This window comes from Andrena cerasifolii, chromosome 9 (assembly GCF_050908995.1).
Source record: "Andrena cerasifolii isolate SP2316 chromosome 9, iyAndCera1_principal, whole genome shotgun sequence".
Classification (NCBI taxonomy): Eukaryota; Metazoa; Arthropoda; class Insecta; order Hymenoptera; family Andrenidae; genus Andrena; species Andrena cerasifolii.
In genome coordinates, this window is record NC_135126.1 from 8,544,624 (window position 1) to 8,568,501 (window position 23,878).

At 44.5% G+C, this 23,878-nt stretch overlaps 1 protein-coding gene across 5 annotated transcripts in view; it reads right to left on the minus strand.

Annotated features, from left to right (window-relative positions):
* The window catches only part of Sytbeta (Synaptotagmin beta), a 155,361-nt gene that overhangs the window by 9,214 nt on the left and 122,269 nt on the right, over window positions 1-23,878 (minus strand). For 4 of the 5 annotated variants that reach the window (XM_076819632.1, XM_076819631.1, XM_076819630.1 and 1 more), the window contains 4 exons: window positions 5,191-5,254; window positions 4,338-4,584; window positions 2,372-2,608; window positions 1,227-1,319 (listed from right to left, as the gene is read on the minus strand). In XM_076819632.1, the coding sequence (XP_076675747.1) occupies window positions 1,227-1,319; window positions 2,372-2,608; window positions 4,338-4,584; window positions 5,191-5,254 (641 nt within the window). The remainder of the gene's footprint in view (window positions 1-1,226; window positions 1,320-2,371; window positions 2,609-4,337; window positions 4,585-5,190; window positions 5,255-23,878) is intronic. The other variant, XM_076819634.1, reaches the window with a different exon arrangement.

Sequence of the window (23,878 nt, forward strand, 5' to 3'; positions counted from 1 at the left end):
AGCGTTAACGTAGCGATAACATATCCTGGTATCGATTAGGGGATTAATCATCAGCGTGTCTTGCGTTCGAATCGAATAAAATGACCGGCTTTCGTATTCGATTGCCGTATATCCGGTAATTCAATCCTTTTCGATACTATGTGCATTCGAGCAGGAATAGACCGGCATGTAGGTCACCGGGTAATGCTTGCCAGAAGTGGATGAAACTTGCGTTGTCCGACTGATAATACAGCCTTCGGAGAACTGCGAAGTTTTCTGGAAAATATTCTGCGTATCGCCGAACTCTGCCAGCAGTGAGTAACAATGGAAATGTCCAAGTCCAGGGACCGTTCGTAGGGACGGTACTACTAAATTGATCGCATTTTATTCGATATGTTCCTCCTTCAATTTTCCACGGACGATAAGTGCACTATGGGGAAATAATAAAATACGCTGTTTGTGCGTGCAAGATGTTTCGGTGACTCTACTGAAAGAATTTTGCGCTGCGTTCAATTCTATCTTTAAAGTTTGTGTATATTATATCTAAACAGGTGTGATGTTGAGAGTTTCAAGCGGTATTGGTAGGAAATTTGTGAAAGTTCTGACGTTTAGGGTTATTGTTCATTGTACGTGTTTTATTCGGCATTTAATGTACTGTGTATGTATCAGAAGTTAGAGTGAGGTAGTTACTGTGGTACATATTGGTCGTGCTGCGCGGCTGACTATGTACTGACCAGTTCTACTTGCACGCTATGTTTCTACCACTTCTCCTTCGTATTTATGTGTTGCCTCACTTCAAGCGCAAGTAATAATCACACTTCGTTATATAATATTGCAATATCTTTCGAATGAATGGGTTTAAAATTTATTTCAAGAAAGAGGTGCCCAGGTTAATAGAAAAATTTGAAAAGGTGTAGAGATATGTATAATTCTAATCGTGGAACCTTCTGTGATAGATGCGAAAGAAATAAATTTAAAAATAAGCGCAACGAACTAATTTTTTTTTATATTATGCTATCTCTTTTTAAGGCAGAGTCACTGAAATTTTTTGGTCACGGATATAATTCTGTACTTTATATTGACTCGTCTTGACCTTTCTACCAAATGTATTATCTTTATACAAAAAGTCGAATGCTTCCTGCACACTCGATGTTACTACCGGTGTTGGTAATACACGGCATCGAAATACGAAAGTGACTATCCACGTATAAAAAGATAGGTTTAAGAGAAGAAAAAGTTATGCAAACCCGTTCGTCTTGAGGTAAATGGGACCATCTCTTCGTTGATAAAGATCAGGCTGTATAGTACCCAGAGGCGAAGCTGGCGGAGGGGGTCCGTCGCTGTTACACAGAGAAGTGTCACATTTCAAGTAAATAGCAAAGCACTGTTAAAATCTCGCAGCTACGAGCCTCCAACGAGAAAAATAAAGCTCGACAACACCAGCGTGCGTAACGACGGTGACGGTAATGTAATGGATTACCAACCACATCACTTCTGCCACGTAACTAATTGTAAGTACAATTCAGTCAAGCGTTATCGAATCGTGACAAATGGAAATTAATACCCAGATAATGCTTCCTCTCACTTTCACCCCCAATTGATCTTTATTGTACAGATTAATATTTATATAGATATTAGGGTTTATACAAAACCGATTTTTGAAAAAAAAAAACGGTTTTCGAATTCCACTATTCCCAAAAAACCGGTTAAACGGTAGTCACAAAAAAATATAATTAAATTAGTAAAATAAATATCTGTACTTATTTAAAAAATTTCAGTGTTTTTAATATTTATGGAATTACAAAAATATAACACAATAAAATACACTGCATACAAAACCAAATGAAAAAAAACTAAAATAACTAAAATCCGAACAAAATATGAATTATAAATCTTTGAAAATATGAACTCATGAAGATTAGTTTTACAGCTACTACGATATGCTTGTGTCCGAGGCGATTTCAAGTAAAAATGTTAACGTTTTTAATTAATTAATTAATACATTTTTACATATTAATTCCAGTACATAAGACCGGCTTTTTTAAATTGAAAAACCGGTTTTCGAATTTTACAAATTTATAAAGAAAAAAACGGTTTTTAAAGTCGGTTTTTACAAACCAACAAACCCTAATAGAAACGAACCCAAAACATTCAAGATTTAAACTTCCACTTATAGAACTACTTTAAGATATCCCAGAGAAGCGTATCATATATAATCTCGAGTGTATTCCATTTACTATTACCGACTGAATATCATTGCAATTATTATTACGTGCCCCAAGGTGCCATTACCAGTCATTTAAGCTGAAAGTTTGTTGCAACGCACGGAAAAGCAGCAAGCAGTAAGGTTTCGAAGTCAAGCCCGTTCAGGGACGACTCGAGGGTGTCTCACCTTCCGGAAGTACGCATCGGTGGTATAAGGAGGGGCGACAGACTTCGACCAGCTGATCTGGAAGCACCGTGGGCAACGCTTATAGAAGAGCCCCCGCACGAAGAGTTCACACCTGTTGCCAGGGACGAGAGGGAGCTCTGAGAACGTGATGCATTGCTACTAAGAAGACTTCCGGAGCAACTGGCTGGACTCCCACAGCGTGCGTCTAGCGATGCTGCACGGCCAGGTGACGGTGATCTGTGTGTTCAGGAATCAGGGCACAGTGCACGTGAGTTCTTTCTAATAAGTGTATAGTTAAGCATTGAGAACAGAAATTTCCTTTCCCGAATGGTTAACGCGACGAAGCGTGCAGTGGCAACGTGCAGCCATGAACCAATCACTTCTTGCACTTGTTGCCTGGGATTTGGTTCAAACTGAAATATCACGTAGTCCACATGAAATTAGGGGGGGTTTAAGTCATCGTTTCACTGGTTTCGAATTTGTTTAATAAATACAATGCAAATAGTGAATGGCTTCTCTGATTTTCAGTGGTGAAGTTATATCGCGTGGGGTGCATTCGATATGAATTTTGGAGTATAGGTATGGATCATAGGAAATGAATTCGAACGAATGAAATAGGATATTAAAATCTCTGGTGCTTCGATATCACAGCTTCTACAGTTTGCATTTGATTTTCTTGCGACCTAAACGAGATATTAACAAGAAGCTTCGTTACGTGGCGTTTAATTTGCGCGAGCATTCAACGAAATTTCCAGGGGATGACTTTGCTAGGTCGAGAGTTCATTAAACAGTCATTGGTGCTCGACCATTATAGTCGAAAGCAATTAACAAGATTCCGCTAGGGATTAGGGTGAAAGCTATTCCATTGTAACCTCAGTCGGATGTTGTTTAAAGTCTCTAATGCAAAGTGCTATAAATGGGCGAATTTGAAAGAGCAGTGGAAACGCTCATCGACGATAATTGATGCTTGACCTAATTGATAATACCACACTATTTCTATCACCGTGCTTAGACTTTCAATTCTTCAATTTCGGAATCAAGTTCCTTTCAGCAACAAGAAAGAGTAGATATATCCAGTAACCCTTCTTCAAATTTGATGCCAAATCCCACGCAGGGAACGAATTGCCATCAAAAGGTCACGATGGCATAAGGATAGGCAAATTGCACAGTGTTACAAATTAAACGTGTTTACCGCGAATTTCGATGATAAACAGACCAGGACGCGGATTACAATTCGTGTCATGTAATGCCGCGTTACTCTCAGCCCGCGCGACAAATAGCCATTGGCAATGCTGTGCAAGCGCCAAATTATGAACTTCACAGAGGGAATCGCGGTTTAAAGTGGATTCGTTCCCTGGGAATTGTGGGACAGCGAGTATCCTCTGGTTCGAAGCGAAGGATCACCGGCTCGAGACCAGCAAGCACTTGTCCCAGCGAGCGTTAAACCCACCCCGGTCATCTCGAGTTACTTAATTACTTGCAGGCGCATGGAACGAACGTCATTCTCAACTACGAAACTTGCCAGATGCTCCCCGTGCGCGTAATATCGTAATTAAACACGGACCATCTGTTCCCGGCGCAACTATCCTTACCGGGCGCTCGCGATACACCGCTGATAGCGTTGATATTTTGATAACCTCCTCGAGGTGTTATCGCGATCGGTGTACACGCGCCAGCACTATTGGAAGCTCGACGAGGAAGCACGTCTGCTCTTTCAGATAATCGAGGTAGCTTTAACGCTCTAAATTTTAGTAGCTTCTTAAACCTTGAGCCTTTTTGCAACGGACTCGGCTCGCAAAAGAATCCCCCGTAAGATGCTCGCTGTAATTCCACCTGCCTAACTCCAATAATGGAAAATTGACTGTGATCTACGGAACGATAGTAGGAGGATCGGCGAGGGAGTGTGGCGAAGTGAGCAGGATGCTCGCGGCTGCTTTCTAGCCGCTAGATAAATATTGTATACAACCTTGAACTCCTGCTCGGCGGGTAGGAGGAGGCTGCGTGCAGAGGATCGCGATGATAGCTATGATAGCGGCCGTCAGGTCCGAATGCTCGAATCTGTGGCGAGGAGCCCCGATGGCTCGGCGGTCCGGAAGCTCCCTCCAAGGAGCTCTGCGAGCTGACGGATGAATTTCTCGTGAAGAAACGGCTCATGCTGCCTGCGGTTGCGCTGCTGCCGCCGGGGTAGCTGCGACTTTGGTGTGGCAGGCCACCTGAGGCAGAAACGGCAATTAAAGTATGCACAGCGGGGAAAGAATTATCATCGCGATAGTGGATAGGGGGGCGGCTGTCGCTAGCGAATGCTTTTCTAATCTAGCCCGCAGGCAACTGGGCGGGGACGTTTTATCGGGGCGCAATTTCGACGCTAGACGGGGACTATTTACGGAAGTATGCTCTGTCACAAGTGAGATTACAATTTCAGTGGCACTGGGCCGAGTAAAAGGACCGTTTGCACACACTGTGCACGTTCGAGCGCGATCGCGATGCGCGGCGACGGGCTGGGATTACCCAACGCTCAGGCATCAGGCCTGGACGGCCAGAAAATTGCATGATTCCTGCTGAAAGAATTATTTTCCATCGATTCACCCCGCTCGGCGCGCATCTAGGTATGCTTTCCGAATTGCAATTTTCAGGGGTGGAATAAACAGCTGGGACGGGGGCGTGTTCACTTGTTGCGGTATTGCTATCGATCCGCGATTTTGGTAGCGACCGAGGAGAATTGGGTTATACTTTATAAAATTGTACACGATCGACCGTTCGTCGTGTACCTAACTCGCGTTTCCAGTAATCGACGGTATTTGAAGAGAGAGAATTCTTACCCGACTCGACCACCACAGAAGAGCATGGCTGAACGTTATGCTTCTCCTTAGCGATGTTGAACTCCTGAAAAGAAATTCGTTCGTCAGAGAAACTGTTATTCCGCAATAGAATCGAATGCTTTTACGATCCATATCTCTAACCCTTTATTACCAATTAAAAAAGCTCGAGTCAACAACCAGAAGCTGGACAACCCTTGCAGCTTCCAACAAATTCGTCGAACGATATCCCACGCTCACTAACGATGTTTTCCTCGAGTTACAAACGGGGCAGCAGCCTCGAATCAGGAATAGAAGCTTCCCGGGTGAAAGTGGGGGGGGGGGGACAAATGGTTATTTTCAAGCGACCGTGTGAAAGATTACACTGTCACCGATACGCAGAAATGGATTTCGATTTCAAAGTTAACACCGCGCGTACGTGCCGTTTTGCGAAACAAAGGGACACGCACTTAGGGATGCATGTACGCGTGCCGCGTGCGTGAAAGCGTAATCTGGGTCAGTGCAACGTGAGAATACAAAAAAGAGTAAATAAAAGGGGAAAAATAGAGAGGGGAACGTCCGCGTCGGTGTAGCGTAATATCGTTTGACCGACTCGCGGAACGCCTGCCCGGCTACGATCCGTTCAATTTTCCTGGAATGTCCGCGGCGCGATGGACGAATTTTCGGGCGGTTCTCCCCCGTCCCGATGGACGCGTTGCCGCTCCGAGGGAGCTCGTTTATATCCGGGGGATTCGTAATTAAAAATGGTGGACAAATATGTATTTAGTCTGGCAGATATATCCGCGTCGGGGGAGCTCGAGCCCGGTCGCTGAACCAAAGGGGTCTACGACTTGTCTATTTTTCAGATATCCTCGATATTGAAATCGGTTATTGGGGCTTGATCGAAGAAAAGCATAGATATTAATTGCTACCCCAGTCGATTTACCGTTCGTCCAACCACACGGCAACATGCGATGCGGCGAAAATTGATGAGGAAAAGGGATGTTCATCCCTTTGGTAGAGTTTAAATTAAATGCTACGTTCTCTGTGATTTGTGGATTATTTACAAATCTATATGGTAGAAGGAAAATATGATTTTTAAGATTCATCGTAGATTCTATAAATGCTACGAATGCAAGAATAATTAGAGATTTCATTTGATTTATTGAATCTTCGAATACGCAATGGTTTGGAGAATATTCTTATGGCTTCAGGGGAACGAACGTTCAGTGGTGTTCGTAAAATGGAGGGAAAGAAACAAATGAAACGTGCATCTGACCCAGATTGATTGACCTTTCTTACCTAAGGGAGTCTTCTTTGCTTCTTCAAGCCACTGCCGTTTAATTCGCTTTGGGACCCTCGGCTTTTATACTATCCGGCATTATGCATACGAAACTGTTATATGCCTGCATCGAGTCAACTGATTTCAAGAATACTCCAGCGTAAATCCAGATAATTAATTCCGAAGAGGGAAACATCAGCGAACAGTGCCACGACTATTAACCAAGATTTCTTATTTATCGCGAGCGCTACAGCGCTCCTCTATGCGCAAACATTTGCACGGGCAAACAAATATTTGAACGCAATTTTACGTCGAAACTTGTGTACGGCGCAAATAGTGGGACGTTCTATCTCTTAAACCCGATGCCCCCGAATCTGTGTACCCAGCGGTAGTCAAACTGGCCACTTCAATTTTACTCGGTTAACATTACGATTAAAAGTGTATTTCATAAGAAATAAACAGACCACTTCTAAACTAGAGTACCTACTTATACCAGAGAAACGAGCTTCAAGTGGAAAGCTTAAATTTAAATAGTAACACCCAAACCTCAGCCATGGGATGAAAATTGGAACCAACCAAAGCTACCAGAATTAATCACTTTACATTTATACAAAGTTCCAAAATGAAGTTCAGAAATATCTCCCAGCGGCCAGAAATGCGTCACTTCATCCCTCGTGAGCGATGTCTTCATAATTCACCCCTCTCGAATGATGCCCCTATCGTTGGTCCAGCGCCATCAGCAGACGCGCAACTTTCTATGTCCAAGACAAGTTAATTCCATTCTCGTTGCTGCGATTCATCATCGGACACGCGCCTCCTATCGCGGCCCCGTTAATTATCCTCCCCTAGCACGCATTATCGCTCATTATCGTGACGCATCGTTGACAATTATTTTCGCGCCCCCCTCCCGCCTGCTCTGCCTCCTCTCGCGCCTCGTCTCTTTTCCACCGTCGTTAACCTTGCTCCACTTTGCCAGCGGAAGGTGCACCAGGTAGCACGATCGACGTACGACGAAAGCTTCTGAGTCTATCGGGCCACGTTAATCAGACCGTTTCGTCGCGTGCTGGCAGCAAGAATTGTTAACAGCCTCGCCCTGGGAACGCGTTTGACATCTGCGAAACTCTGTTAGAACTTGACGACGTCAAAGGGTCAGGGCTTTGCGCCAGCTTCGCACAGTGTTCCGAAGCGACGGCGAAGGTTTTCGACTCGAAATCTTAAGTGTCGGAACGGAGGATGGGTGTTTCGTGATCTGACGATAAAGCGGACGATAGTCGACCACCCAGACGCCGCCGTACACGCGAGTCTCAGTCGTGCTATCAGAATTTCGTAAGCGTTATCGGAAAGTTCAGTAGATCTGAACAATGCCGAACATTTGAAAACAATCCTTCTTTTTTTGCTAGAAAATTCAAAATGACGAGAAAATCCAAATATTCGCCATTCCTTAAGGAATCAATATTCTTTCGAAATCTTGGGTACTTTCTAAAACTTTTTCTGAACGACGCGAAAGATTCCACCGCGAAGTGACTCAGATGGAAAATACGTATTCGGTTCTGCGGCTATTACGCCGTTATTTTTTATTAAAAAATCGGAAAAAAATGAAATTTTATTCTTTTTTACACACATCACAAGAACCTTATGTTAACATTTTTAATAAAGTTCATAAATTTCTTTAAACTCACCCCCGAAGTCAGGCTACCATTTTTTGCCTATTATCGCGGTGTTACCCCTTAAAAAGTAGAAATGGCCGTGACCTTGTTACGTCCCTGACGTCTCCCCAGTTGACGTCTCTCTGTGAAAGGCAAGTTACCCATTCCCGCAAGCCTCGTACACTCAATTTCCCCAATTTATGTGCATTTACGGCTTAAAAAGCGACATCCCCTACGAGGCTGTTAATAAACGTTAATACAGTTTTATGCATCTCGCAGCGAATGCCTGGCATGTTCCAGATACGCTCCTAAAATGTTTCCAGATACGCGGCAAGCTTCATTCGGACTGACAGAGGTGGAAGTTGCCCCGTGGACCGTTTGAAATGGGTTTAAAACTATTCTGTCGCCACGACCGACAGAATGGACCTTGACTCGTGGAAATCGCGCACACCGGAAGGGAATTATTGTGCCGTACGCTCCCGGACGCATTTCGAAGCGGCTCGCGATCATCGAAACGTTAATAATAATCAGTTGAATTAATCTAGAACCGAGGAGGCAAGTAGTCACCGTCAACTATTCAAGTTTAGCTCCACGCAAAGCGAACGTGCATCCCATTATTCGCTGAAATTGCTCGTTAGGCGAAAGACGATATCAATAATTCATAACGTTTTTCATCGACGATTTATTTCGTCGGAACGGTGTCCCCAGGGCGCGGAAAATCGTTTCGCTTTCGCGTCGATACGTTCCTTCCACGCGAAAGCTCCGCGAACTGTCAAGAAGTTTGCGAAGACCTCGATTCCAGCCATCGATGTCCCGATAAGAATTTGAGGGGTGATCGCGCGACACGCAACGCAATACATTATGTGCATACACTCGTCGCGATGATTTTTACGAAGGGAAATGATATCGTGACGGGGGGAGTTATTTCGTTTGGTAGGATCGTCCTTGAACGTATTTTACGACCGTTCCTCGAAGAAAAATAATTCGCATTTGAAAAGGAAAGTAGTGGATGCTCCCGCAAAGAATGTTTTTCTACCATATTAAAAAATTAAAATATAAATAAGTTACTTCAAAAGTCTTTGCGCGTACTGGCCGCAGTTGATATTACTCCTGTGTGTATTAATATTTTCTATTAGTGAGTACACGAAGTAGCAAATGAAACGAATAAATTCGGTTTATGTTTAGCCTCTGTGGCATTTACGGATTTCTCACTAAACTAAAATTAGCGAGCACTAGCTCTAAATTCGGTTCGTTGATTAAATATTGAAAAGATTCTTACTGAACCGATGCTCGAAAAAGAAGACAAACCTTGGAATGGCTTGAGCACAAAACGAACTCGTGGAAAATACATTCCATATGGAAAATTGTATATGGAAATAACAAACAGACTTTTGAAATGGCCTGATAAAATGTCATGGAGGTTCTCTCCCCCTTGTATTACCTATAACCCACTCAGAGTTTTAATCAAAGTACTCTTAGCAGAGAATTTTTTGAATCTATAATAAAAAATGATCGAATCTCCACGTGGCGATTTATCGAGTTAAACGATCGCAAGTATGCAGTGCAGTTGTCGCGGCCACGGCCTTGCACCTGCCACGAGAACCCTCTGACATCGCGAAGCACTCTGAACAGAAATAGTGCAGGGCGTGAATTTGGAGTTTCGACAGGGCGATATCTAGCAAAGGCAAGGGCGAGGTCGCTGGAAGCTGCCTTTCACGGGTCGATACTCTCAGCAGCGCGAATGGAACCCATGGTTCCGCCCACCCTACCGAAATATCAGATCTTCGGCAAATTCCTCATTTTTCCTCCTCCTCTACGCTTTCAGCGGCTTCGATTCGCCCCCCAGCTATCGTCCAACAGCTGTTCTCCCTTTTGCGTCGCGTGCAAATCTTTCGATAGCGTCGACGGGTGAAGACACGTTGAAAGACGACGCAAAGGCGATCGAGTAGCAGACATTTTTAAAAGGAAGCGTTATTGTTAATGTTAATCGTAGATGGTCGTTCTAAAACGACAGAGTTGGCGGTACTAGATTAATTTCAAGTTGGGTAGTTTCGATCGCAGTTGTTTTGAGGACCTTGCAGCAAGAGGGCTGCAGTTCCATCTTTATCAGCTTCGAGTAAATTAGAAAAAAGTGTTTACAAAATTATTGCTTTGACTTAAAATTGAAAAGAGAACACTAATTGAAAAATATATATTTTCACACGATAAGTAGTAGTTATTGAGTTGATAAGTTTTTATTTCTATATTTGATGAAAATATATTTTATAATAAGAATATTAATGATAATACTTACATTTTTATTTATTTGCAACAAATCGTTCATTTGTTATTGGATTTGTTGTTTGAGAGATGTAAACTTCTGTTTCATGCGTTACACATCGTAACTAATAAACTGTCAAAAATTGAACTGCACCCCTGTTGCTGCATGGTCCTCTTTTATTAAATTAGTGAGATGATGTCGAGAGTAGATCGAAGCGAAGATTCTGCATTATTCGTCGTTGTTAGACGTGTTAACGGTGGACGTGTAAATTGGTCGACGTTCAAGATTTTTCCACGGTACGTTGATTCCACGCCTCAAAGTAATGAACAAAGTTTCCGCAAACTTTCGCCAGCAAACATCGTTATTATTAAGTTACAGCCACTTTAGTTTCTGAAATAGATACGCGAGTATACAGGGCGTCTCCAAGTATCGCGGATAGGTACTGCCCGAATCCCAACAAATATTCGTGGGTCTGAGCATCGCCCAGCTACGGGCTAATTACGTATGACTTTATTAAAAAAATTGTAGCGCCGCTTGTAATTAAAATCTCCAAGGTGCGCCGAATGTTTAATCCACTTCGTATTAATAAAATATGTATGACGTTGAAGGAACAAAGGGAAATGGAGAAACGCGAGCTTGCACGAGGTATTTGGATGTTTACGATGTATATGCCAAAGTGGTTTTGGTTTTTACAGACACGCTGTAGGTGGCAAGTTTCAGAGACTGTAACTTCTTTATTACGAGCCCGGCGAGATTTTAATTTTGCATGAATAAAGGGAAACTGGCCCGCTTTATCATGCAGATTTCGCGCGGGACGGTACCAGTAGTCTAAAGCCGGACGCTTTCGCGCAGTAGATAAAGTATTCTATGGTCAGACACTCCATAAGCCTCAGTGGAGAGCACTTAACTCTGCCTTCGGTTCCGTTATACATTTAATATGATGTGAAAAAAACGAGGAACGCGTGTATTAGCGACGACTCTCTTATATTATTCTCCAGGTTAGAAGGGCCCTTGAAGAAGCGGTGGCGAAAGTGGGTCGAAAAAGACTCGAGGGACGTAGCAGGGTTAAGCTGGGCGAGAACAAGTTAGCAGCAGGTATTTTTCTGCAAATCCTCTGGGGATTGTGCTACACTGTAATAATTGATATCTGGGTAACCAGTTCCCAAGTCGTCACGGAATACTGAATTTTAAAACCAGAAAGTGGCTATTGCTGCGGCGACCGAGGTTGTTCTTCTACTGTTTCCACTGTAATTGTACCGCTGGGTGCAAGAACGACCTCGGCACGCTCAGAGCCCTTTTTGCACGAAACACATAATTAGATTCCTCGTTAAATTTAATAACAGGATATTCTATTCGCGGTATGTAGCAATGATAATCTCACACTTTACTATCGCCGAACTTCGTCGAAGCTCCTAATACCGAATCTGCATTCCCGTCGAGCAAAGCGTTAATCGTGTTTCCGCGATTCGCGAAGTACAGCCATTTCCTGGTACGTGTTTAAAATTTCAACGGTGCCGTTGTTCGGCCAAGATCCATTAAAGTCAATTAATTAAACACGGCCGAGCTGGTGCCGCGCTCGCGTATATTTCTCGGGACACGAACACAATGGCTCATTGTTTTTTCGCGGTGGAGGTCGACGATGGCATGTGACGTGGGCGCTGAAAAACATGCGTGATCATCCGAGCTTAGTGACTCGAGCTACGGTCAGGTGAATTATAGTTCGTTGCGCCGATTACGTCGAATCGCGGGCTTTGTACCTCTTGTCAATCCATTTCGAAGCGATTCATGCGCGGTGGAAATGGGACAATTCGAGCAGCGAGAACCGCATCGGCTTTCGATCCCAAACCGACACTGCAACCGGGGATTCTTTAATCACTCTTCACCCAGAAACTCCTAATTTCCGACGGATTGCGTGGATCCGGCGCTCTGTGTTTCTACTTTAGCCTCCGGTATTTCTACTTTAGTTCCTGGCGTTTCTACTGCAAGTTTCCAAAGAATTCAGCGACACCTCGTTAGGATCCAATACTTTTTCAGTGAACACTGCGCGAAGTTTCCAAGTTGTTTCTGGCGTTGCAAAAAGACGATTCACTTTGAGATTAGCTTTGAACACCTGGCGATCTTCCATTCGTTATTGCAGAAGTGGAACTTCTGTTTCAGAATTCAAGGTAGATCTAACTAATCCTGATCTAACGCACTGTTAATCTTCCTTGAGAATGGAAATGCCTAAGGTGTCGCGTATTTTATATTCAAGCCTGACCAGTTCCTGTTTAAGCTGAAATATCCAACGACGGGGGCGGAATATTAAGAATGTGATGGCCGCGTGGCAGCGAGCAGAGGTTGCAAGGAAATAGGAGGAAATAACGCTTCCTCCTACCAACAATGAGTCGAGGAGGTCGATTCTGAGCGTGAATATGTGCAGCGAGAGGAAAACGTGCACGAAGAACGGAGCAATGTCCATTTCGTTCCTCTCCATTTCAGCAACGGAAGCGTCGCCGGTGCACCTACGTTTCGAGGCATCGGGACGTGAAAGCGTAATATCACTTTCTATGATGAGGCACGAACGAAACGAGCATTCTAGTTTAACTCTCGGCTACCGCGGTAACCCATACTGGTTCTTTCATGTTCTGTTGCTTATAGCATATAGCAGTTGCTCGATGCATTGTGCGCTTTATCTCGAGGCTGCGGTTGGACTTTGAGTGCAATCCGAAGAAATTGAATTTTTTTAGAATTGATATAACAACCTTTCTTATTAATAGTAAATACTAATAATACTTTCATTAGTGGTATTATAATGTAGTAAAAAATCGGCAAAAAATTAACCGAGCTATTTCAGCACCCAGTAGTACGTCGAGACGTAACCCTGAGAAGTTGTAATCGGAAAGCTAATTTAAGGCGTAATTCGAAACCCCAGAAACCAGCTGTTCGACGAAATGAAGCCTGAACCAGGCGGGGCAATAAAATGCCCGCGTTTTTTCCACCTTTTACCATGTTACGCGAAATAATTGGCTGCCCGGTTTTCTTTTGTTGAAACGGTAACCGAAGAGTCTGCGGCAACGGCTATGGGGAAACAAATACGGAAACATCCAACGAACCGAAAAGCTTCGGGTTACAAGGCGCCCTTGTACGAGTCAGATTCCGCAAGCCAGATTCGAGGAAATCAAATTCGTCAGTTTATTCCTGTTTTATGAGAGCTATCTACTTTATTTTGTTCAATGTCGCGTTCGAGATACTTTCGTCGATCCTTGAAATACTAATAATCATTGATTTCTTAACATCCTTTAGATTAGGTGGCGCACAGCGCACGAAGTGATGTAGGGGGTGTGGAGCAAGACGGTAGCGTTAAGAAGAAACGTACAGAAAATCAAGTATATCCTTTATGCAACATTCATCGTCAAATTTAAGCAACAAAAATGGTGTCACAGGAAACAAAAACTTAAATAAACTTCTTTTTCGTAAGTAACTAAATTGTCCCATCTTACCATGGGACTTCTGTGGGGGCAACGTGAAACATGAAGAAACATCATAAAGATACGAATTTGAAAGTGAGGAAATTATATTTCCTTTTGTAATTGGTAGTATTCTTAATTTTCCTTGAGTCCGTTTTCGTATTTTAGAATTTATCTTCTTCTCTGTATTTGTTTTTCGTGTCTGTATCTTGCGGATGGGCATAATGTCTCTTGGTGAAACATTGAAGGAATTTTTTAATACTTCACATGCTTTTTGTAAAAAGACCTTAATAATTTCTTAGTGAAAACTCTAAATTTATGAAAAAGTAAGGAAAATTAATTTAGCGGCTTTAGCTGAAGAATATACGCATAAATAAACTGACACTATTACAAGCTTCCTGGATAATTATATCGTTATTAGAAAACTGTAATTTCTCGTCATAACTCGTGACACGCGTGATCTATAGCACTGCTTTTTTCAGACCGATGCTCTATTCCACCCAAATCTCTGATATGTTCACGTGTATACTGTAGTACCTTCTATTTCTTATAAACAATGCTTCCCCATCTTGCTAGCCCCCCTTGCCCCACGTTCCCTTAATATTAACGGAATCGATGCTGCGGAAGGAGGAAAACGTCGTTCTCCTTAAGTTTCCCAGTTGTTTCTTTCCACACTTCGCCGGTTACATATCTCTCGAGTGAAAGCCTTTTACCAACACTCTTCATTTCTTTAAAAGGACAACGCGTGCTCAATGAAAGCAAAGCACCGTAACCGGCGTGTGTGTTTTAAGTTGGATCATTTAATTTGAAAACAACGCTTCTGCTTCATGCTCGCAGCCACTTCTGCAACTTCGCCTCGTTCTCCCCTCTTTTTACTCGGTCCAAGGGGTACTTTAGAGCGCCCTAAATTCCACGCGTCTATATCACGCGAGCAGAAGCGTTGTTCCTTCGAAAGAACAAAACGAATTTCGCGCCCCCGGCAGAAGTCGCCTGAAGCAAAGTTTTCGTTCCAGGCACGAGGATCCCATTGTCTCCGCGATAATGCACCGGAAGCATAGAATTACTTTTCGCAAGTGAATTCTCACTGTGCACCGTGGAAATAGCTTCGAGTCTCGCGGCAATTTCGAACAATGATACTTACAGCGTGCCCGCAAACAGAAATAGTCGACTGTAGCGATATTTGGAAAGTGAGAATAGTTTCGTGGCGAAATCCACGCGCCACCTGGAGGATCATCAAAATTCATTTCTGTGCTGTGGCTTACAAAGGCACAGGAACGGAAAGTGAAAAACGATTCTAACGAATTGAGACGTCCACTTAATGCTCTTAATTTTTGCAAATGGATTTTCTTTAATCACAAGTGTATCGCGCATTGCGTGTTACGCGCGTGAGAAGATGACTGGTATTTCATCGTTCCTCAAATAGTTACAAGTAGTTGGACGTTTAAAAGGATTTGTTTTAACGTAACGCGATTACTTAGCCACGCGCAGGCATGAATGTTCTGCTAATTCTCACGTATTCCTCCACTGCTGCTTTAAAAGCGAAGGATCAGGCGCCATTTGAAAAGAAGGACACTCGATTCGACGCACGTGCAAAGTGTTTCGAGCACACAGGGCTTTATATCCGCCAGAAGGCGCTCAAACCGAGGATAAAGGTACCCTCGGAAATAGAAGCATTTTCAAATTGACTTTTATCTCGACGTTGCTCGCGATTCAGCTCTAAGCGACCAGTTTCAAAACAGTCGATCCAAACGTAATATTTGTCCAAGCCCTTGAGCAACTTTTTAATCAGGTCAGAGCGAAATTAATTTCGCCGATGATAATTTTCCCTCGGGCCCGCTTCTACCCTTTCTCGTCTCGCTATTACCCAGCTCGCGTAAAGAAAAAATGTGGTTTAGGAACAGCGCGGTGTTAGACAAGCCCGGTAACATTATTAAAACTCGTATCTTTTCGCGTTCCATAATTTCCCCCCTGCCAAGCTTCCGAACATGGAAATCGTGGCTTCGTGTGTGTGTGTCTACCATCGGTGGAACGAATTCCACAATTTACCCGGGATACCGCGAGCGAAGTTCCTTTTTCTCTCTTTTAACAGGCGCCACGTTTATGTGCCATTATGGCGAAGAAGATGAAAATAAAAGAACCGAGGAGGGGAAACCCTCAAGTATCGTTAACGAGCGTTTCGTAACGCTATCAAGCTGGCGGGTGTTTCGCAGACGCGACGTGTTCGCCGATTCGTATAAACTACTTGCAAGCCTTGCGTAACGATTCCGTGGGTTCGCAAAACAAGAAATTGGAGCATGAAATAAATCGGTTAATTGCACGAGCGTGGCTCACAGATAGGTACATCAAACGTACCGCCGTGTCTCGCAGGCTTGTCCAACGCGCGCCAATATCTTGTGTACTAGAGCGGCGCGCGGGAATGCAATTTACACCATTATATCGCGAAACGTACCCGCCATTTAGGTGCGCTGAAAGCTCCTGGCCCCATTGTTGACGCAGCAGGGCGCAATTAACCTTTACAACGAACGCCGGGCGTCGCTGGTTAATTTTAGGCCCGGTTATTGCCGAGTCTCGTTCGACGGGAATCCGAAATACGAAACCTCTTCGCGCAGTTGGAAAATCTTCTCGGGCTTAGGAAATGGGACCGCTGCAGCAAGGATCGAGGAGGATAGACAATTATTGGCTCCATTGCAAGCTCATGGCACTGGCACGTGACTGTGTCTCTAAGAGAAAACGAGTGTAAGAGGTTTTGATGATTTCGATTTCAGGGAGGGTGATGAGCAGTTGGGGTTGCTGGATACTTAGACGGGTATTTCTGCTCTAAGGAGTTATATCCTTTTGTTTTACTAAAAAAAATAAAACAAAATACTTATTACATGTAATAAGTCCATAAAGTGCACGAAAAATATTATTTACAATAATTTTTGTATTAAATTATTTATGATTTCTGAGGTTCTTTAGACCACTGTAGAAAAAATGGTCAGCGTGATATCTCCATGAAACATCGATGGATCGGAGAAATAAAATGATATTGTTGTAAAATAATGTTTCCCCTATGGGTTGACGAGCCATTGTTTTTATATTTTGTTTATAAAATTTTTTATGCACAAGTGCAGAGCAAAATTCCGCATGAGAAATTCAATTAACTTTAAAGTGCCCTGAATAGTTTATTTTATGGAAATTAAAAAATTTATAGCCTGCTTAGATATGGGATAATAAACTGTACAGGTAGCCTACATGCAGAACAGTAAAGCTGCGAGTCTACTGGGTAACTCCGAAGAAAATTAAAAGTAATGGACGAAGAGGCTTGACGCGCGTTGAATATAAAGTGGTAAAGTACCAAATACTTGAAACACAGAGGACATTATAAATCTTTCCCCTCAGTTTACGCCGCACAATTGTTCGCGGAACACAGCGTCAAACTTCCAGACACTTTCTACGATAGAAGAAGATCCGCCCGAGCGAACGGGTCAACGCACTGCAAACATTTCCGAGGGACTCGGGGCTACTCGCAACTCCGTGTCGCTGTTCTCGTCCGTTTTGCAATGGGCAGGCAGAAGTTGCTGGAATAATTGCGTCCGCTAGCAACAACTCTTGAACTGTTGCAATTGTTGAGTAAGTGCCCGAAGGCTCTCTAATAGGTATCCCCAAGTTCCGCAGCGACGGCTTTGCTTAAGCTCGATTATCGCCAGTTAGAAGCACGGCTCCGGTGCCGCGCCAACTTTTTCCCCGCCTCGTTAATTGTTTCCAACAAGTCTTCCTTCCGCTTTACGGTCTTAAACGACAGAAACGAGCACGACAGTCCAAGCTTTTATCCTCCAACAGGGCGGGGGGAGGGTCAACGGCATTTCCGCGATTGTGACTCGCGGCAGCCGGTGAATTTCATTTGAATTATGTCGCGGCGCGAAAGTGCTCGCGTAAAAAGCATCGCGGGTCCGAGGATCCGCGGCATCGACTGTTCGCCACGGGCTTGCGCTTCGCAAGCGGGTAACGGCTACATTGGAACCGAAGCTGAGCGTAAAGCGCGATAACAGTTCTAATTGTAAAAGCTCGCGCGGATATCGAGAGCGACGCGGGTCCTGGGCCGGGGTTCGAGGACTCCTCGAATGTAGGTCCCGCTTCTCTCTAGGCAGCCCCGACACAACGTAATTTCCATTACTACGCGGCGAAATGTATTGCCACTCTCAATTAGGCTGCGCTGAAAGCATCGTTGCTACTGTAGGCCTAGGGAGCCGCGCAGTTCGAGGCACCCACCGGGGCCCGGTCGTTGATCCGAAATTTAATTATCCCCAACCTCTGGCCTGGATTCACTTTAACAATATCAGCGGCGCATTATTATGCAACATTTACGCCCGCGTGCTGAATTAATTAGTAAGAAACGATTTGCCGTCGATGCGCCGGTTAAGGGGCGACGTCTCGTGTGCACGCTCTGCCCACCTTTCTTCCGAATATCATTGCTCTCCCGAGGGAGAGGCTGGGATTAAGGGACGTTCAGCAAGTTCCAGGAATACAGGCTTAAACGGCGGGGCAGCAAATCCACTGCGAGTCGTAGTTGGTCGGGAATAAAGCTCAACTACTTTGTGCCTTCTGTGTACTTTTAGATGGAGTTTGTAGAAATCTGAGGATGATTTGAGAGGGATCTAGCGTCTTGATGTCGCTGAAGGGGGGTTGACGTACAGCAGACCTATGGGAGTGCCAGATTTCAGGTGGACTTGGGGTTTGGTTTGGTTGGAATTCTTTGGGAAGGTGTACAAATTGCGTGTTTTATGCAGAGGACTTCTTATTGGTGTAAAGGGTTCTCGTTACAGTTCTGGTTGTAGTAGGACTTGTCACTGGCACGTGGCAAGTCAACTTTGAGGAAGAAGGGTCAGCAATTTCGAAAGCACTGTACTAGAGGCACTTGTGTCGTACACGATCGCAGACTCCTCTGGGTAATATAAGCGAGGTAATGTGCAAATGCGTCCGAATTATACTGGGCAAACAAATTCAACGACTTGGGAACTGTAGAAGAATACGAAACATGCGTTGTGAGAAACATTAACGAGGGTGGAACGATGTGCTATGCATCTGCTTTAATGAAAGGGTTAGTTTAAACACAGGCGCGTTAATAGCGGAGTTCTACAATTTAAATAATGTATCGAAGGGGATTTATCCATTTCAATGTTGAACGAAATTTACATTTAGCTTTTTATATGCGCTATCGGATCCGACTGCTTTTACCATCCGGCTTGTTTAACCCTTTTAGTGAAATGTGAAGTTTCAAATGAGGGGAATGTTTTCAATTAATGTGAAAGGAGCTAATAATTTTCATTCGTGTTTGAAGAGCTGAGTGAAAGAGATAATCAGTGGAGTAACACGCGGTAAGTCGGCCCAGATATCATCCAACGACACCGATACGATCATCCGTTCAATTATCACTAAATGAGCATGTAAATGGAGTTTGCATCAACACGTTTTACGCTCCGCATTTCGGTCTATTATGCCTCGATTCACGTCGCAGAGACGCGTAAAATTCAGGGTACGTAAACAATGGTCCCCAGCCTTTGCTCTTGCATTTTTCCAACCACAAACGCGAGGTAGCCGAATACTCGATAATCCTTAGTAAACGACGCCCTTTTCAAACAATCTATAGAGAAAATAATATCTTAAGAAGAGAGAAGCTACAACCTGGGATCACTGCCTCTAAACTCAAACCTTCCATTCCACTTGAACATCCTCAAACATCCTAGGGATCAACAGTACCTGCTACAAGCTCCAAACAACTAAGTTAATTAACTCTGCATTCCTCTCTGAAAACCTATTAATCTACCGAGTACTACAACCTGGCGTTACAAACCAAACTCAAATTCATCATAGTCCCTCGCATATCGAACTCATAACTAAACAATTACACCCCCTTCCTATAAGAAACCGAAAGTAGCCGAGCCATACACAAAACGAATTTTATAACACAAGATTGTTAACATTTACCCTGAAACTACTTTGCGCAATATCAAGATTTCGAGCAACAGGCAGAAGCGGAAGTTTCCCTTCAACATCCAACACCCCCCCAGGTCTAATATCGAGCAGGACACCTGCCACCTGGAAATTTTAACTCGTCGAAACCGTCCCGTCCTCCCCTATCGTTATATTACATCAGCAGGTCGAGATTTAATTCCGATCCCGAATGTACGGTGCCCCGATAACCGGGGACAATATCCGCGTAAATAATACGCCCCGAGAGGCAGCTCCCTGGGCGCCCAGCATCGGGTTCTGCAGAAACGCTCTGCTTCGAGTGACCTTAACCGACAGATTGCTCAATTAGAGCGTCACTTCCTGATCTTCATAATCAGATTATCAGGCAAACACGTTACGGTTGGAATTAGAGACGGTCGACCGAGGGAGGCCCTAGGTCAGTCGTCTATAGCAGCGAGGGAGCGCAAGGACGCTCCAACGGATCGAGAAGTGACGGCGAAGTGATAATTTCTAGGCCGCGTAGCTAGATCGCGGCAGACTCGATCGCGCCAGTCGCCAAACATCGCTTTTCCTTTCCTACGTTCGTTCACGCGCCGTGGCAATTAATCTTTCCAAGGCCTCGCGTGTCTGGGGTCCGAGATAGGTACCTCGACAGTGTCCTCGCGCGATCCTGAAGCGGCGATAGCGTTCGAGGCGAGTGTGCGTTAAACGGGTCGAGGGGGTTGGAGCTTCGATGTCGGAAAGACTAGGCAGGTTTCGATGGGTGTACTTGCGTTTGCACGAGGCGGATTTTTGTTAATTCTGCGGGGGCCAGGGCTGAGCGGATTCCCATGGAAGCCACCTTTCAGGCGGGAAATTAATTTCTCGTTGTAATTTGTTTGAATGCGTTTGAACGAGTTTAGTAGATGCGTGACTATGTATGGTGTAACGCGGATTGTAATCTATGATCAGGCTCGGTTCGTCCTCACTGGCACAATTAGACAGCTGCCTAGGGTGCAAAAGTGACAAGGGGCGCAAAGTGGTCTTTTCATCGTTGGCAATTTTTAAAATAATGTTTCAACTGAAATGTTACGAGATGTACTATGTTTAAGCCCACCCGACGGCTCAAATAAATGTAATATAAATAAATGGCGCAATTTGGCAAGTTCGCCTAAGCGCAAAATGGCTCGAGCCGGGTCTGTCTACAATTGCAGTGTGTTGATTTGAAAGAAGAAGAGGAAATTAATTTCCTTAAGGGTGTGGTGCACTTTTGATTGGCCCTGTGGTAAATGCAAGTGTCACTCGAATCGGAAACAAGTTTCTACGAAAGAAGCAGGGGAACAGTGGAGAACAGAAGTCACGTGCCACTGCTGCTCATAATTATTCAGGAAACAGGGAATTTCTATCTTGCGCACAACGGGCAATTGTTTATTCGGCTAACAAGTTCATGTCTAGAAAGACAATTATTGCTACAAGCGAAAACACAGAACGAGGCAGAACGTAGTCGGCCTATTTGTAGAACATTAATTGAAACCCGCGCGTTGATCCCCATTAACGTACCCATTACCATTTACGATCGCGAGTTATTTTCGTTGCACGTAATGGATATTTACTGAAAGCGTCGCGCTGTAATATCGCGCACGTTTGTTATAAAAATACACACCGCTGCGTCGCTTCCTCGTTCATCAACACAGATTCCTCCCCTTCTCATAAAATATTATTTACAGCGCCGCTGTTCTTTCGCCCGTCAAGGTCTGAATCCTCAAAGGAACGTGCGGCGAAGATGCTACCCTTGGATTTATTAGTATCGTGAATTTCTATCGCGGCGGGCGCACCCCGCCCGCTGCATATTGGATCGCGCCCGGAGCCTCGAAGAATTATCGCGATTGCCCGCGCGGTGTATTAGGCGAGTCGCCATTCAATTTCTCCCCGGCTCGAGTAGCAAACTATGGATCAGCGTTGTCGATGTGTTTTATATAATTACGCTCGAGTTGATATGTTTTCATTGAGCGAATAAAACGAACGTGATGGGCCAGGGCTCTCGTGATTGACGTCAATCGGGAAGGGCGCCTATCGCGCCTCGCTCGTCGACGGAAATGCATGAAAAAGAGTTGTCGCAAAAAAAGAAAAGAATGGAAGGAAGACCAAAAAAGAAGAATCTACTCCTATGGGTATAGGAAGCTGAACAAACGGCTTGGAAACCATGAGAAAACCTATTATCTCAAACGGGTCAGGGTCGTCTGTTCGTCATCAGTCAAGGTCTTTTTCACCATGACTTTCATCTCCTTCGATTCGAACGCGCACGCTCCCGCCCCATAAAATAGGGGCTATTTTGCTTCCCTCTAATCGGATAACAAACTTCCATTCACGGTTCACATCTGACAGGTAGCGTTGCTAAGGCGATTAAATAAAAATGCTGCAGACCGGCGTGAGAAAGTCAGCGAAGCACGCTGCACCGCGTCGAATTTATTCGGACCGTGGAGAATTACCTCGCGCGCCGCGTAATTCGCGACGATAATGTTAACAGGTAATAACAGCACAGCTATCCGCAGAGAGCGCAGGCGACGATAATAATCGCGTGGAAATCCGTTCATTAATTCCTTGGTATCGATATCCAATTAGAAAATTCGCAATAAATTGCATAGCAGGAGCACCGCCGCTGTGGGCACGCTAATTTCTACCCACAACTCGAGCGAATCTCATGGCTCGCGCGTTAATTTCAACATCAGAAACTTCTAATGAGAATCGTGCAGCTTGGTACTTCGAATTACATTTTTCTATGCCCCCTTCTTGTCATTAATTTGATTAACAAGTAATGCCAAGTAAACGTGCCGGCGACGACCACCAGGCGAAAGGTCTGGCGAGGACTTTCAACCCTCCCCGAGGCTAGCAGCCACTACCCAGGGGCTTGAAGAACGGCGAGTCTCCCTCTAAGTAAATAACAGTTCCCTCGTCGCCGCAATGAAAATGCACCGTCGATCGATTTCTGTACCGATTACCCCGCCGCCCCTCTCTGCGAATTCTGTTTCCCGTGCGGAAAGGTAAACGTGGTCGAAGTTTCCCCTCGTTTCAAAGTACACGCTCGACGACCGACGAGATACCATCGAGTAGCGATAACAAAAACGCAAATGCACTTTTACCGTCGCTCGTCCAAGTGGCCCTCGACGATGCCAGCATAGCCTCGCCGGTGACGTCACTGGTGATTGCTTATCACCTTGCGCCCAGCCTCTGAAAAGCGGGATCGCACGGGGGAGCCGCTGAAAAGCGAGAGTGGGGCCTATTCGTATAATCGATATGGGAAACAGACGACTGTGGAAACGGTCGGGACAAAAGAATAGGCGAGTAGGTGTGTGCCGAGCGTTTGTCGAGCGGCTCTTCCAGGTCGAGGTCGCGTGGTCCACCTCAAAGGCCGCTTTACAATAACTGTCCGATCCCTTAGCTTCGTTGTTAATTGCTCGGCCCGCCTTCAACTCCCACCGACTGTCTGCCTCCCAACGACGACTTCTGTGACTAGAATTTTTGCAATGTGTGCTCCATGCCGCGACTTTCGTTTCGGACCGCCACTTTCTTTCAGATTCAGGATCACTGGTCTCTGGGACATCCTTTCAGCACTTTTAATGCACGTACTTGAATGCGCTTGGGAGATCTTTGAAATGTTAACCAGATCTTGAAGGATTTGAAGATCTCCGAGACGTCTCCTTGCTTTGGGATGATGGATGCATCGCTGGGTAACGAGGAGGCCAGATTGTTGACAGACTTGGAGCGTAAGATCGGTGATTAGTCTGCCAAGATTCAAGACTAAACAAGGATCGCGTGAAATTCGCGAATCAGTAGGAGTCTTGAATATAGATTTCTAATTCGACGTTTACACTTTCAATTATTTAAATTCGCTCGCCCAACTCTTTCAACTTGCTGGCGCCTATTAAATGATAAAGGTTGGTTATCGTTATTAAAGCTAGTAAAACCCCGACCTCTCTTCTCTTCGTTAAGTATCCAACGCTCGGTGGTGGAAGTCTCAACGTTACAAAGTGAACTTTGCTCCTTAATCGCCCAGCGAGTGTGCATAATTCAGCAAAGATTTCGCCCAGCTGACTACCAAATACGTCAAGGTGAAATGCGAATGGAAAACTGAAAAGCTTCATTGTTC